The sequence below is a fragment of the Lichenostomus cassidix genome, chromosome 7 (assembly GCF_008360975.1).
Source record: "Lichenostomus cassidix isolate B80296 chromosome 7, HeHo_3.0, whole genome shotgun sequence".
In the NCBI taxonomy this organism is placed as follows: domain Eukaryota; kingdom Metazoa; phylum Chordata; class Aves; order Passeriformes; family Meliphagidae; genus Lichenostomus; species Lichenostomus cassidix.
In genome coordinates this window covers 16,758,940-16,775,209 of record NC_139488.1, presented here as the reverse complement: position 1 = coordinate 16,775,209, position 16,270 = coordinate 16,758,940, and the positions used below count along the sequence as shown (strand labels likewise).

At 35.7% G+C, this 16,270-nt stretch overlaps 1 protein-coding gene across 6 annotated transcripts in view; it reads right to left on the bottom strand.

The window, feature by feature from the left end:
• Nucleotides 1-16,270, bottom strand: part of GPR155 (G protein-coupled receptor 155) — a 34,585-nt gene that overhangs the window by 15,582 nt on the left and 2,733 nt on the right. For 5 of the 6 annotated variants that reach the window (XM_085066423.1, XM_085066421.1, XM_085066422.1 and 2 more), the window contains exons 2-11: nucleotides 13,804-14,309; nucleotides 9,972-10,371; nucleotides 8,463-8,628; nucleotides 7,080-7,235; nucleotides 5,947-6,030; nucleotides 4,600-4,720; nucleotides 3,230-3,314; nucleotides 3,058-3,148; nucleotides 1,774-2,047; nucleotides 1,024-1,125 (exon numbers count right to left, since the gene is read on the bottom strand). In XM_085066423.1, the coding sequence (XP_084922549.1) occupies nucleotides 1,024-1,125; nucleotides 1,774-2,047; nucleotides 3,058-3,148; nucleotides 3,230-3,314; nucleotides 4,600-4,720; nucleotides 5,947-6,030; nucleotides 7,080-7,235; nucleotides 8,463-8,628; nucleotides 9,972-10,371; nucleotides 13,804-14,263 (1,939 nt within the window). In that variant the 5' untranslated portion in view covers nucleotides 14,264-14,309. Of the gene's footprint in view, nucleotides 1-1,023; nucleotides 1,126-1,773; nucleotides 2,048-3,057; nucleotides 3,149-3,229; nucleotides 3,315-4,599; nucleotides 4,721-5,946; nucleotides 6,031-7,079; nucleotides 7,236-8,462; nucleotides 8,629-9,971; nucleotides 10,372-13,803; nucleotides 14,310-15,050; nucleotides 15,168-16,270 lie in introns of all 6 variants that reach the window. The other variant, XM_085066419.1, reaches the window with a different exon arrangement.

Below are 16,270 nucleotides of genomic sequence, written 5' to 3'. Positions count from 1 at the left end.
ATTTGCTTTTACTGATTTGTAGTTTGAAGTGTTCACTTAAGAGGTCGAAATAATTTCCACTCAACCATAAGGTGTTTTCTACCATATCTTTTAGGATAAGAAAATTAAATTTGCCTTCCTCTATTCTTGAAGACATTCTTATGATGCTTGTCTGAATTACTTAATAGATAAAATAGTTGGTAATACGTAGAAAGCGAGCATTTTGTGAGAGGAAACATAACTGAAGAATGCTTCAGTGTGAAGTAATTAGATTTATTGAACACTATGTTGCATGCAAACAAAGCATAAGGATATGAATCTCTTGCTAAGAATGCATGAAAACAAGAAAAAAATAGGAAAAAGAGCAGGTTGTACTGGCAGCTAGCTTTGATTACTGACAGTGATGTACAGTGAGAGTGCACCAGGTATGCAGTTTTCTGACAGGTGCTGAACAGTCACTTCGATCCATTTTTTTACTATTTTAGTGACTCCAAAGGCCCTCTTATTCAATTTTCTTCATCTCTCTCCTCTAGACATAAATAGTACACAGCAGCATGGACATTTAATCTAATTTGCATTAAGCACTTGCTCCTCTAGATCTCATTTAGTGTTCAAAACCTGGGCGTGATTACAACAAAGGCTTTTCTAAAAAGATGTACGATGCAAATATGAGAATGCAAAAAAGCAGTTTATGTTAAAAGCTTGATGCAAAGTAGGGTTATGCACTCAGCTTCCTAGCATCCAAACAAGACAATGATGGAGAGGTAAAGTCTGAATGCTCAGAACATGTCAAAGTAGCTTTGTGGTAAAAAAGTAACACGCAAAACAAACGTCGATCCTGAGTACTGAAAGATTACAAACAACTATCAGCAGATGAGAACAAACACCTATAATATTGCCTAATAATTGAATTTCATATGAAATGTAAGTTATCCAGGCAGAGGTGAGAGAACAATAGCTGCAACAGTTTCTTTGTGAGAACAACACACATAGATGTTGAGGAAGAGCCTGTAGTATTAAAACAAGGAGATACTACTACTTTACCTGTCTCAATTGGAGGAACCTTGCTTTCAGCAGCATTTGACACTGCTTTGCTGTCTTTAGCACAGGATAATTCACCATTTGTTGTTTGACAAGAACAGCAACCTATTAAGTATATACAGTAATAGGATAGTTAGCTTCCTTCCCTACCATAATTTGTTTTGTAAGTGTAACAATATAGTCTATGCAGCTTTAACTATTGTGCTAAAAAAAGCCCAAAAGGAGAAGACAGACTTAATTTTTCCAATTTGCTGAGAGGGTAAATGGGTTACAATACTAATATATAGAAGTGTTTCACATAACACTACCACCATGGAAGCAACATAAGTACTTTTCATTACAGGCAAAAAACCTGGGAAGTGATCAAAAAGGCTACATACAAAAAAGAAGGATTAGAAACATATTGTTTCTGTTGGCATTTAATCCATTCTCAGAGAAATGGTTTAGTGGCTAAACAACCTAAGATGCCCAGTGGGCTGCATTTATCACATCCTTATCAAGATACCACTAGTTACATAAAAACCATCCACAGGCTTTTTTTCTTGCCCACTTCCAAAACTCTTACAATGGTAACCATCAAACTCTTCTTAGAAACATAAACCTAAATACTTGGGCAGTTATATCGAGATTTTCTTCTGTCCTACTCTAACACCTGAAGCCGCAAACTGTCCTTCCCAGGTCAGAATTACATCTGGAATACTAGTTTATAGCACCCTAAGCCATTTATTCTTTATACAAATCTACTTTCTCTACCTTTTTCTGCAGATGTCTGTACAGAAGATCCTGGAGAAGACTGTGAAGAAGATTCTGGAGAAGACTGTGAAGAAGATTCTGGAGAAGACTGAGTCATAGTGGCTGAAATGTGAACCTTCTCACTCCCTTCCACTTCAACCTCCTCCACTGAGCTACGTGGTGAGTATGGGTTCAAAACCCCATAGCTTGACACCTCCCTACTTCTGTTCATGCACATAAGTGAGATACCTGATATCAGTATACTGATGAACAGTGTCACTGCTGTGGTAATTATCTGTTAAGAAAGCAAATAAAATGCACTTAAATATAGGAATATAGTTGCATATATCTGTCTTTCTAACTTGTGTACTTTTCTAAATACACTTACAAAAAAAATCTGAACAAGACTATGTTTTCTATACTTATTGCTCTTGTACCTCATGGCACTGAAAGAGACTGATTTTCCTTGCCTGAGTAACTCAGCTTTTTTGTTTGTGTGTGGACTCCAGTTTCCCATGCTATCCAAAACCATCCTCTCATCATCATCCCCTTTCCTCTCAGGATCACTAGTGTTCTGAGTTAAGTTCTGCTCAGGTATCTTTTCATTCCAAAGAGGAATGTGCTCTAATTTCCATGCTTTTGCCAATGGGGAGCACCCTGTTAATTTGCCCTTCCTTCTAATCATCTGCCTCTGATACCCAGAATCCACTCTGAAGCTATTTAGTACTTGTGAAAGTGCCACATGAACAATCCCCAGTGACTCAGGGACTCCCCACCCATAGGAAAGAGAGGGAGAAGTTGACAAGTACCTATGCTAGTATACTTTATATCCTCTGATAGGAGGAACTATTTACTGGTAAAAATGCTAGTTCAGGGCTGTTCAACCCATGATTGTGCAGAGAAGCCTACCATACTGCAAGCAGTTACTGCTACACAGGTGATGTATATCCTATCTATTACAGACCAAAAGCCATTAATTAACTATTGGACAATAGCAATTTTAGATAATTACCGTGCTAGAATAGAAATTAGTCACCAGGAAAAGGGCTTTGCTATTCATTACCACTCCTAAGTTTTTTTCTTTGAGAAGCTTACCCTCTTTTTCTTAGTCATAGCTGCCTAAACATGAAGGTCCTTGTCCAAACAAGTGTTCTTAGTGGTTCATTACAGAAATACATTTTTGTATCAATCTATAAGCGTTCTACAATGATAATTTTATTATAGCAGTCTGTACTTTGACTGAAAGCAACTTGCACATGTAGCATGGCAAAAGTCTGAAGTGATGAGGATAGAACATGTTCATACCTGATGTTTTCCATAGAAAAAGGCAGAGTCAATACTAGTGTTGTTACGTTCACCAACAATTAGTAAGATTCCTACCAGAACTGTTGGGATTCTGAAAGAACAAAATAGGAAGCATGTAACATATTTAGCACGCTCCCACTAATTCAGCAGGGAAGCATTTGAATTAACTTACCCCCATCCAGCTATGATGATAAACCCAATGGGAATCTTTACTGTTTCTCTCTTCTTCAACAGAAACAAAGAGAAAGATAGAAAACCTAAAAAACCAAACAAAATGCCTTGTTTATTACTAAAAAGGGAACTGGTAAGTACAGAGCCTAGAAACTCTATGAATTGATCTGCTCAATAGCTTAAGATATTTTTCTCAGACTTTTAAATAGTCCAAAATTACTTGTCTAGTTGTATTCTGAAAAAGTAAATTAGAAACACCCATTATCTAAAAAATCCTGTTAATAGTGAAACACTGAAAAAATTCCAGGACATTTTATATTAAATATTCACTTCTAAATGCGAAGAAAGGTTCACTAGAGTATAAAAGATGTTGTAAGAACATTTCAGATACATGTAACTAATTTCTTTAGGTATTAACAGCAGTTGTCTATCCCAACACTCTTCACTAACCAACAAATAGTGCTGTATTCAGTTACAACATTTCTTTAAGAACTGAGTAGTCCTTTGTAAAGTCAAGGATAAATTTAACAAAAAAAGTTTTGCCTGTTTTCACATATGTAACTCTACAGGGGATTATCTTCTGGAACTGCCTATCCAGCTCACACCTCAGCACCATTCTCAAGCTGAAGCATTTATGTTAGGCCCTACCAATCATGAGCTACGTATTTCAGCTAAAAAATACAACTGACTCCAGAAAAACACCACAGGAATTAAACCTGTAGAGTCTGGGCAAAAATATCTTGAATACCCAAGATGCCTCTTTTTTTGGGTTTTTTTTTTTTTTAATCATATATGTAAGGTTCTCCAAGCTTCTTGATGCATCTTCCAATTATTTCTATTTAAATTTCTGCATTAATCATACACATATTGTTTTTAGAAATTACAGTTTCTAGAGGAAAGAGGTGTTAAAACTACTTTGGTATTTTCCCTTCATTCTGTATTTTCTACTTTTTGTGGGTCCAAGTTTTTAAATCTACTTAATGCTGAATAATTAAAATCTTAAACCCTGCATTGATTAAAAATCATCAGTAAGACTTTGACTAGCTGAAGGGCAACCCACCATATTCACTTTAATTGTAGTTGCTTCTGCCTTGAGAGCAGGTTCTTGGCCTTTGTTACACACCATCCAGGCTGCTATATCCAGCAAGGGCAAGCCAGACCTGCTCTAGGTAGAAGCTTCCAACAGCAGCAACAGTGCCTAACACTGAACCCTGTGCTGGCAGCACTGCAGCTTAGCCCAACTTACAGATATCTCCATTTGTAGAATTACAAACAAGTGAAAGGAACAAGTACTCCGAAGAATAGAATAACATTATTTTGGTACATTAATCTTTTATTACAGTACCTTGGTTCTGCCTAGAAAATTCATACCTGTCCATAGGTAGGTGCTATAAAGTGAGCTGTAGAGGAATATAAATACAAGGATCTGTATGGTGATGTCCTTCTCTTTAACAGTGAAATTCCATGCCACCATTCCAACGCAAGCAATAAACTGGAAAGAAAAGTAAGATACCATCATTTAAATTGGGAAACCAAGATGACAAGAAAAACTGAACACATACCTGCAATAAGCTTCAAAACTCCACCCCCAGATACACTGGAGGGTGATTTTATGAATTGGATAGTTCATTTAGCAGTAAAGCACTGCCACACTAAACTCAGTATTACAGTTGTGTCACTTGACTATGGTACATTATTTTCAGGAGGGGTTTTTTGACAGTAAGTATATAGTTCATACCCCCGACTTTATATACTTTACAGTAAGTAAATGATGGTGTTTTTGGTAAGTACAAACCATTTATCTGAAATGATTTGCACACAAAACTGATGTCAACAGGTATTTGTTCAGCTAATAATTACACCAGTTGTCACCCAGTGACACTGCATATATGATTTTTTCATATATGAAGGAATTTGAAAAGACAGGCTGAAATATTATGGAAACAGTAACACAACAGTTCAATTTTTTTTTTTGACGATGAAAGCTAACTTTGTTGCTACAGAACAGAAGCACCTGCAGTTCTCATACCTGACATTTTTCAAATGTGACTCCATGATCAGAGCTCAGAGAGTTTACTACATATAGAGATATATTTTAAAAAAACTTACAGAACACTTCAGAAAGCACTACCATATAGATGTATTACAAGCACACGCTGTTCCAGTCGTGCAGTTGACTTCAAGTGAATAAGGAGCATGTACTCTGTAGTTCTCACTCAGATTAAATTACTACTAGAATTAATCCAAAGCCATTTGGCTTTGGCTTTCCCTAGCCACCAGCCATGCATTCCCACAGGCCCTCCTTGCACCAGCACTTTCACCTGCTGATCCCTCAGCAAGAGCTGCAGGGGCATAAACCATTAGGAGGATTATTTTTCTATTTAGCTCCTTGAATTGTGTCACTATAGAGTCAAACACAGGCTGCTGCTGCTGCTCCTCCTGGTATTGCCAACTTCAGATGGGTATAAATTGAAACAGAAGTGCACTCAACAGTACTGGAAAATAGTCCTCTTCAGGAATCACAGTGCCTGCATTAACTATCATTTTTTTCAAGAGTAAATTTCAAGGCACAGAAATTGTTTTGACAAGTCACACATAAGATTCTCTTGCCCTCCACAGTTGGCTCTGAAGACCTCACTGTAGAAACCAAACTTCCAAAAATGTTAAAAAATATTTAAACCCCGAAACTCACACAACAGCATTCTCCTTACTACTGACCTGAGCAACAAGTAGATTCGTTGTAATCATATGAGGAAGCTGTTTGTATTTCTTACTCAGAAGAACAACAATAAGAGACCAGGTCTATAACATACAAGAAGAAAAATCAATCTAAGAATAAAATAAAACCCAAAAGAACAAGGTATGTATTCTGGCAGACAATGGTGAAATTAAATATACAACAGATCTTAGCAAGATGACTCCTGTAGGCAGCTCCATACTGCTACAGTATGCTGCCAGCCTCTTTGCCTCAGCAGCTGTAGTCAGAAAAAGCAATGCATCTTCATGTTCTCATGATGGTGAAGTATTTCCAGGACAGACCAAGAAGTTGCCTGGAGTGTGCAGAAGCCTGTTTGTTCCTAAGGACACAAATGACCACAGAGTCGCCTGGCAATTCAGAATTTGAAATCCACACCCACCTCCCCGAATCTCCCAAAATGATCTGACAGCAAGAGGTAGCATTCACTTCTGGCTTCCCTTCAGGCACAGTTTCAAGACAAGAAGACTTCAGTGAGACACCAACTTCATAAAATTTCAACTCCTTCCAACATGGATGTTTTTATTTTAAAAAAGCAAATAAAATAATCACACCATCTGTTCTTTCTATAAAGCCAAAACAAAATTCACATTGGACTTCTGGATTATTATTATTCACTTTTTAAGAAGAATTTCTAGTAAAGGAATTCAATAAATACAAATTTTTCAGGTTAAGCGTTTTCATTAATACTCATTAAGACGTCATTAAATAAATATTCACTGACATTTCCGAAGCTGAAGTTTGTACACAGCCCTCATTACTGCGATATCCAAGCACTTCACTTGGCTTGACATAACTAGTCTTTGTGGTGTAAGCTAGTACTTTAATTCCTTCACACCCTATTATTAAAAAAAGAAAACAAACCCAACAAAAAAACCTCTCAAGCTCTGCACTAAATGCTCTAATTCAGTCACTCATCTTTCTTTACAGTGCAGCTTTCCAGCAGACCCACTGCTAAATCAAGATTTGTAACTCCTTCCTCATCCTTCTGCAATAGGATGCAATGAGGAAATACAGTTGTGACTCAGTTTACTGCTTATTCACTAAGGCTGCCGTGACCAGCAGTGCTTTTGTGACTCACTTGAGCAGCACCTACCAGAGAAATGAGGCTGACGATGCTGATGTCAAAGCTGACGTTTTGGAGTGCAGATGCCAGCGGGTTGGGGTCCATGGATGGGATGGTCAGCAGCCATGCAGAAACATACATAATAGGGGCAGACACAAAGGTGCTGATCACCATGCCTGAGGTAATCTGCAAAGAGTCAAACAGAAGCAACAACAGAGTTAATCACATCTCAAGCTAAATAATCTGCTTTCAGGAATACCACAACTGGCAAAATTGGACCTTTGAATTAAACCTACTTAGACCTTTAACAAATAAAGAGTTGTTTCTATAACAAATTATTTAGAATTTGAGCCAGAGTATATCTGGTTTATACATACAGTTCAACTGAAAATTTTAACAAACTTCTGAAATAGCAAGATAGCTCCCTATGGAAAATTTCTACAGAGCTTCCTCAAGGGTGTCAAATACACTAATGACTACAGTCTAGGAGTGGATTTACACTGTCACAAATTGCTTTTGGATATAAATATTCACACCATAAATAACTAAAAACCCATGTAGTTATGCAAATATTAATATGCACCAGTTCATGAGAAGAAACCACATAAATTTACAAGTGATTTCTAGTTTGGCTTCTCAGTCTTTCTACTTTCCAGAATTTGCACATTCTAGTGATGGAAGTATGAGTTGTTACTTGTACTAGAGATTCCACTTTAAAGAGATTTCCTAAGTTTGTAGGGCATAAAATTCTATATTGAAATATTTACTTTTACTATCCTTTTGTCTTTAAAAAAAATACATCTAAACAACTCCAAAATAGAAAATATTAAAAGCACGGAAGTTAACAAGAATGTGTTAATGTAACTTCAAGTGGAAGAAACAATTCTAAAATTTCTATCCTAAGTTGAAAAGATAATTGTTACCCTCTACCATATATATAAAAGTAAAATGCTTTACTATCACAAGATTTAACTGAAGGGAAACACAATTGAATCAGTTAAAGCTCTGACCAGTTAAAGATCTTGCATAAATTTTCAGCATTAAACTAACACTATTCCTACTGAAGTCAGTAACATAATTTCTTTTTTCCCCCTACAAAAACAGTACCTCAAGGTAAGGCCTTTGGAAAAAACAAAAAAAAACCCACAACCCCAAAACCAACAAATATACAAGTTGTTTATATTTAAAGTTATCCTAGCTCTTTCTACTAGAGTCATGAATAAAAAAAAGGATGAGGACTTATTTATGAACATATGCTATCAAAACAGTTAAGACATTGAGAAAGATCCTGGGAGTACAAGTAATTCTAAGATATCTGTATTACAGAAAAGGAAATTCTTCAAGCCTACTTATTTATTTATTTCATCAGCAAAGTTAAAGTTAGGAAATATTTGGAAAAGTTTAACTACATACAATTCCTACTTCCATATTAAATTGACTTGCAAATATTGCGACACCAGGTGCTGCTGGAAAAACTCCATAAAGAAATGCATAGTTTGATAAGCTGGTATGATTGACAACACTGTCACTCTTGTCCAAGAGCTCCACCATCTCCCTACAGAGAAATGGCATCATGAGCCTGAAAAGAGAGGGGAAAAAAGTAATTGAAAAAATATTACTCAAACTATAACAATAGATGCTTCTTTACCCAGAAAATGAATGAAAAGTAAATTTAAAGCTTATTTGAACACTACTTAGGAAAATCAAAATACTGACATCACTTTGAATGATTGCCTTTACTGTTATTGAAATATTTACCAGCTGCTTAGAAACCTTATGTCACAAATTACATTAAAAAGAAAAAAAAGGACAAAGATGACAACAAACTCAGGCATATAAGCAGCTTCCCTGATTGTCCAAACACATTCTTTGTATTTAGAAAGGCAAAACATAAAAAGCCCTCTCATTTTTCAACTGGTATGGTAATAACAGCAATAAGCACTCAGCAGCTCTGAAACTCAGACCAACTTTCTGCAAGCTGTCTGAAATATAACAAGGGCTCAAGCTTGCTTAAGTATCCCATTACAAACGTTTTGGCAGCAAACCCCCTGCATCAAGGCTGTCTTGTTCACCTTCAGCAATAGCCCAGATCTCACACAGACTCAATGTAAGCCTCACACAAGCTTACAGTAAAGCAAGGTGGCAACGTAAAACCCAATTTTTTTTAATGCTCTTAAAAAATTTGTTGTTGAGCTGGTTTACAAACTAGGTCTTTAAATTTGCTAGTTAGCTGTACTGATATTCAAATCCACTTTCAAATTTTACAATATAAACTTAAAACCCAAACAAACATTCTATTATGCTAACTGTAGTTCTGTAGAAAATAAAATATTTAATATTAAATAACTAAATAAATATTCCCTGACATATATTCAAGGGAATATAATGATAGTATAAGTTCTAAATAAAACTTGTCATTTTTTCATGCTTAAAAGTCAAGCAGTATTAGGGTATAAAGTGACCATTTTTAAGCTCTTCAAATACAGCAGTTACAGAGTTTTATAGATAAAACAAGAAAAAACAACTAATTTAGAGATACATTGTTTAAGCCAAATAAAATACAAATGCTAATCAAATATTCTTAAACTCACTACTGTCTAACTATTTATTCAGCAAATTTTAAATGAAGCTACTAATTCCCCAAACACCCAATTCATGACAGATGGCCTGCAGGCAGTCCCTGAAGGCACAGCACCCCTGATTTTCTGTCTCTGCAGAGCCTGACAACAGGTTTGTAGTCTACTAAATTTCCTTTAAAAATTAACAGTTGTATCAAAGAGTTTGGGAAGCACTCGCTCAAAATACTGGAAGTGAAATGTACTACCATTATAATGTTTTTGAGAGACAAGCCATCTGACCAGGGCATTCAGAGATTAAAACATCTAGAGAACAAAATTATAAAAATACATAAACTGAACTTACAGTTTAGCTGTGATGAGAAGGATCAGTGAAACAAACATACCCTTTGTCAGTTTTTTTGTCTGTCCTACCATAGTTAGTCCGAGGTAAAAAAGTGCAGAGCCAGAAAATGAACTGGCCAGTCCATCAAGGAAGTTTTCAAGGTATTCAGGAATTTTCTGGCCAAGAATAAAGTTGGAGGCAATTCCTATGAAGACCATGAATACAATTGGGTTCTGCAAAACTCGAAGGAGTGCTAGGCCAACTATTTTGATTTTGCTCTGTGACACAGTGCGATTATTCCTCCACTTCTGGATTTCACAGAAGATGAACCCCAAGGGGTTTAGCATCATAAGGGATATTGGAGCCACTAGGTAGATGTACTGGAGATACTCTGGGTAAGTGGTTTGATATAAAGCTTCAACTAGAAGACAGGAAATGAAGAGTTATGAGTGATAACATTCCAGCAGAAAAATACATTGAAATATTGAAATTAAATTTTGTGGTCTGAAAACTAAAGAAAATTATTTCATTTTCCTCCACAAGTAACTGAAGGAATCCATTTAATTAATGATCAATATAAGATGATGCAGGCAGAGAAGTATGTCCAATCATATTAGGCAACAGTAGCCTAAAGAACATGTTAAAGATCAAAGATCAATTATTCAATACTATTTAATGATCCTACAATTAGTCACCATTTACAGAAAAAAAAAAAAAAGAAAGAAAACAATGTAACAATTCTGTGTTTCCTTTGAGTCATCCCAAATGTGGAAACATTTTGGCTTTATTTAACTTGAGTTTCTTCCTCAGAAACATGACAGTTGTGGAGAATTAAATGCACCTTTGCAGGATACAGAGTTGCTTCCCATCTTAAGGGAGTCTCACCTGTCTGGAATTCAATCAGTTTTCAGTGGGTAAGACAGGTGTGATCTTTCCACATTGGTTCAAAACAACACAACAACCCAAAACAAAAAGTAGTTTATCACGTAATTATTGGTTCATTCTCTGGGACTACTCAGGACAAGAGTAACTGCTGTAGTTATGGTCCCTCAAGGAATTTTAAATCATGAGCATTTGTTTTCATTACTACTACATACTTCTGAGTCAAAGCAGAATTGCTTCTTATTTCAACTTTGTACTTACAGCACCTCAAAAATAATGAAAATACTTTGGAAAGATATACAAGATTCAATTCTAAGGTGAATTTAAAAAAACCCAATTCTTAAAAATGTTCTCTTTTACCTGATTTATAATTTTATTGTATTCAATAAGTTCCTTGTTATTAGTAATTATCAATAATATGCTAAAAGCATGTCAGTTATAATACATGAATACATAGTTAATTGTATCATCCTAATTATTATATATACTATGTATTAGATATGTACTATCCATCCAATTCATAATTCTTAATAACAACATTATTAACCTTTCTGAAAAGGTTTTCCCTTGTGACTGTATTTTTCAAAATCCAAAAGATTTTTACCTTAATATTATTTAAACCTCTGGAATGACAGGAACTTCCAAATGCTAAATCAGCACTCTGAAAAGTCTCCCCCTTAGACCTAATAAACTGACATTCTCAACTAGTTATTTCTGACATATATAAGAAAAGACACTAAAGGTGTTTTAATTTTTAGAGGCCACTATTAAAGTATGTATACAAGAACTACCTGTACTAAAATCCTAAATAAACTGCTGAACAGAACTACCAAGTTTGGGGTTAGTTACTGCATTTAACAAGCCAGTTTCAAGCACTAAATACATCCTGATAAACAAAACCACTTTAAACACGCTGGACACTTTTTATGTAAATAGGTTTTTTTTCCTAAAGCCTCAAACCTGAGGCTGATATTTTATGTTGCTTTATACAGAATGGCCATGTCACTCAAACACAATTCAACACAAGTCACATGTAAGTAATGTCTCAGTGAAAAACTGAAAACATCTTTACTTTCTGGCAAAGCAAAACTGCCTACTTAAGACAATGTATTAAGGCCCATAAGTACTTTAAATCATGTATGATGTCAGAACGCATTTTCCTGGGTACAAAAAGTGGAATTAGATCACTGAGTCAGTGGGTGAAAAAAAAAATCACTCTTAAGGAATCATAAAATAGTAAAAATAATGCACAACTTCTATCACTGATGAAAAATTTTCTTTTTATTTAAATCACAGTGCCTGCTTGCTGATCATATTAAAAAAAACTGATACCAGAAATATTTTAATTTTTAAAAAATCAATTCTCCATGTCCCAGCTGCTCAAAGTTACATATAAATCACACACTAGTTGTCCACAGTTAATACAAGTATGATTAAAGTCACAGTAACTGAGCCATCACCCCCACAACACTTCTACACCTGTGCTTTAACACACAGCTCTAGAGAATACTTGAAAGTGTTTGTTAGAGTTGTATCCTCACTACCTAGTAATAAAAAAAACCCAAAGCTTTCTATCATAGCAATTCTGTCTACATCAGAGGCATGCTAACAAAGCTCTGTGCCAGTTTTTTTTCACCCCAAAATCACTTTTTAATCTAGAACTGTCATAACCATGATCATAAAAAGTGATAATCTTCAAAACTTTAACCTGCATTTTGATTTCCCTATGTGCAAATCTTTTCAAACAGCAAAAAATAGCATAATAAAGAAATAATAAATAATAATAATAGTAATGTAATAAATAAATTACATAGGATGAAGACTTAGGAATGATTAAAAGCTCAAACTGCCTTTTTAAAAAGTGATGTTTAGTACAGTTTCTCAGTACTGAATTTTTCCTTTACTAATTTCCACTGCCAGAGCATTTAAAAATATATTTCCTTAAAAAGATCAGGCTTTGTTCAAAACACTACCTCTGTCACATAAAAAACAGCATGGTATTCTTTGCTGTTGACCAGTCCTGCAAACACTTCAGAGAAGCTTGAGTAATATTTTACTAACAGTAAAAAGTTTGCACAGGTGACAGCATGAGCCAAACACTGGTGAAAGTCTGGGGATGGGAGAAGGGAAAGGGCAAAAGGAAATAAACCTCAAGAGCCTACAATGTTTCTGTTGCAGTAACTATTCCAGTAAAGATCTAAAGGGTGTAGATTTTGGCAAAATCATGCATAGAAAAAATATAAATCTATCTATAAATCAATAAATCATGAAGTACCTGAAGAAATATGCAGTCTGACAAATTAGTAAAAGTAGAAAGAATGTTCTAATTAGGATACAATGGAAATACATTCAGAGAACCTCAAAACACAAATATAATAAAAAGGAGAAACTCTAATTGGCATCTAAAATGCCTACCAACAAACAAAGATATAATTCTCACAGCCCCATTCATGACATATTTCTGATTTCTTTCAAGAGGAATAAATCTCAGGACATGCAACTGAGGGAAACATGGTATTTTTGTCTTAAGAAAAAGTATGCAATTGCATTTGTCTAAATTTTATACATGGCAAGCAAATTTGAAACAACTACGAAAGATTGAGGATTCTCCTGAGCATGCTGCCCTGGAATAAGGAGAAAGAAAGTATTAACTCCTAAAGTACTCTAAAATATGGGTCTACTTGTTACATATAACCTGGAATTGCATATTTGAGTTTCTCTTTTGTAACTGTATTTTTAATTCTGGAATCAAACATCGTGCTTTTTGTTTTGTTAGAATCAACTTGCTTTTTTTTTTATTTTTAACCTTTCCTAGGTGACAAGTAATCTCAAAGACAATTGAAGAGGCACTTCAGAAATTACTTCGATTGCATGGAACTTCAATTCAGAAGTCAATTTCAAATTAAGGAAAAATAAAAGTAAACATGTCTGGAACACTGACAATTAATTTTAAAGAAGAAAGCATACTTACCTATTGGATATCCCAGTGCAAAGTCATTACTTTGTGTAGCAAAAATAGGGAATAAACCTGCTTTGCTAAATCTGTTCTCAGGACTGGCTACCAACAATGTTAAAACACAGACTAAAAAAAATACAGCAGCTTTGGCAATTAAAACACTGTACAGGAAGGACCAATTCACATTAGAAAAATTAAGTACCACCATGTTTTTGAACAGTAAAGCCGGGAGTGCAAAACGGGACACAAAATTTCCCAATCCTTTGGCCTGAGTTGATGTGATAATGTTGGCTCTTCCAGCTATGTAGCCACAAAGGATTATTCCAAAGCATTCCAACAGGGCTGGGAAAAGCCTGCTTATTGACATAGAAGGAGTACCGCCGGTGGTATTGAATCCAGCTTGTCCAGGCAAAGAAAGAGACATATTAGCTGAAGAGGAGAGGTTCTTTGCAGTGAAGTCTGAATAGCTATCCATTTCCTTTGACCACCTCTTCCAAAAGAAGAGTATGAAGTGATCTCATCTGTAAAAAAATACAAAAGTACATTTATTAACCTTATTCCTTTAAGTACAAGCTTATGCCCTCTTAAATTATTACAGAATAGATAATAGGTGTAGCCCTTACAAGTACTGAGCACCAGGAAAGGAAGACAAGTTTGACAAAGAAACAAAGCTTCTCCACTCTGGTACAAAAACATTTGGCAAGGTCCTCTCTACCTTCCAGAAAGATTTAGAGATCAAATCATCATATCACCCTTGAAGTTTGTACCTGCTTTGTGCAACTTTGACCTCTCCCAACATTTCAGTATCATGTGCTAATGATACACTTTCCAGTAAGCAAAGAATCCACATATAACACAGCAGCCAATGATCTAATTCATCAAACTAGAGCCCACCCATATTTCTATATACAATTCTTTAGGTCTGCAGCAGTGAAATTTAAGCATGGATTAAGTATTTATATACAACAGAAATATCTGGTGACCCCCATTCCTCACTTGTTAGCAGTGATTCCCTTTGACAGGGTTGATTACAACACTGCAGGTTCTATATGCAAGCAGACACGTACAGTCTGCAAATCAGATGAAGAGAGTGGACATCAAACACAAATATTCATTGGTCAATAGCAAGGTCCTGCCAGAAACAGATATGGCTTTGGCAATACAGCTCGGAAACCTGTGCAGTCCACCAGCTAACTGCACATATAAAATTCTGACATGACTAAATCCTAAAGTACCCTGTTTAGGAAGTCAAGATACCTTACCTCACTTTGTAGGGATAGAAACTAAGGCAAAGATGAACTGATTCCCCCTAAGCTTTTTAGTATATCAGTGGTAAAGTCAAGATTGCCAAATGCCAGCAGGGCTTTGTACAGCATAATCTATGCAAATTAACAACTGGTTTAAGAGTCTTCCCAGCTTCTTTGTATCCTATCCACAAGGAACACAGAACAGAGCAGCCAGACAAATAAGCAAGTAAATCAAGTCAGTGCAAAGGTGAGATCTTGTAAGGCCTATTTCACACCCTGACATCCAGCGTATACATATTCACATGCAGCATCAACTCTTTGACTCATGATTTTATTTATGCCCGAGGCTTTTAGTAAGCAATTCCACAATGCTGTTGTAATTCATCTGGACTGAGCTGCTGCATCATCCAAATCTGTCCAGTAGCTTTGGCTACCCCTGCTCCCAAGGAAAATGAGTCTCCCTCCAATTAGGACTTATTTTAAAGGCTGTACTTTTCTTATATTATAGATTATACATTTGCTTATATGTATTTGGACCAGGAGCTCAAAGCATTATTTGCTAGAGAACAATGGAAAAACAATAAATGAAGCAGACAACAAATATTTTCTTCTACTAGAAAAACTTAAGGATGTTGCTGGAATTTGCAAAATGTCCAAAAGAGGATCAGAGGCAGATTTCCAACACTGCATTCTTGAAAGAAATCAGCCCCATTCTACATTAGCTGCAAGGTAAAAAGCAGGTTTTCAACACAGCCCCATGTCAGATTCTCCAAGCTTCCAGCACTGCATAGAGGTAAGGCTCCTGGCAGTGCAATGTGTTCAACCCACTCACTGCTCTCTCAAGGTATTTTTTTTCAGCAAGAAGATAGAGATAAAATTTTTTTAACCAAATGCAACATTCGATCTGTAGTGGAAGTGTGTTCCAGCTGTATCTATCCTTAAATTCTAGTATTCCTTCACATCTCCTGTGCCTTGGTATCCAAGGCTAATGACAAGGCTCTCTTCCTTCTGCATTAAAATTATTATTTCTCCTCATACACTTGCTACGAAATATAGAAGTGCCCTTGTCCCCATTTCATAATTCAGGACTTCAACAACGATGCAGAAGACTAACTCCCATGTTGTATCAGCCAACAGCACATGCTAAATCCTGTGTCTTCCTCACTAGATCAAAACTGACATGAGTACATACCCACACATCCAAAACCATCTTTTGTAAGAGATAGACAGATACA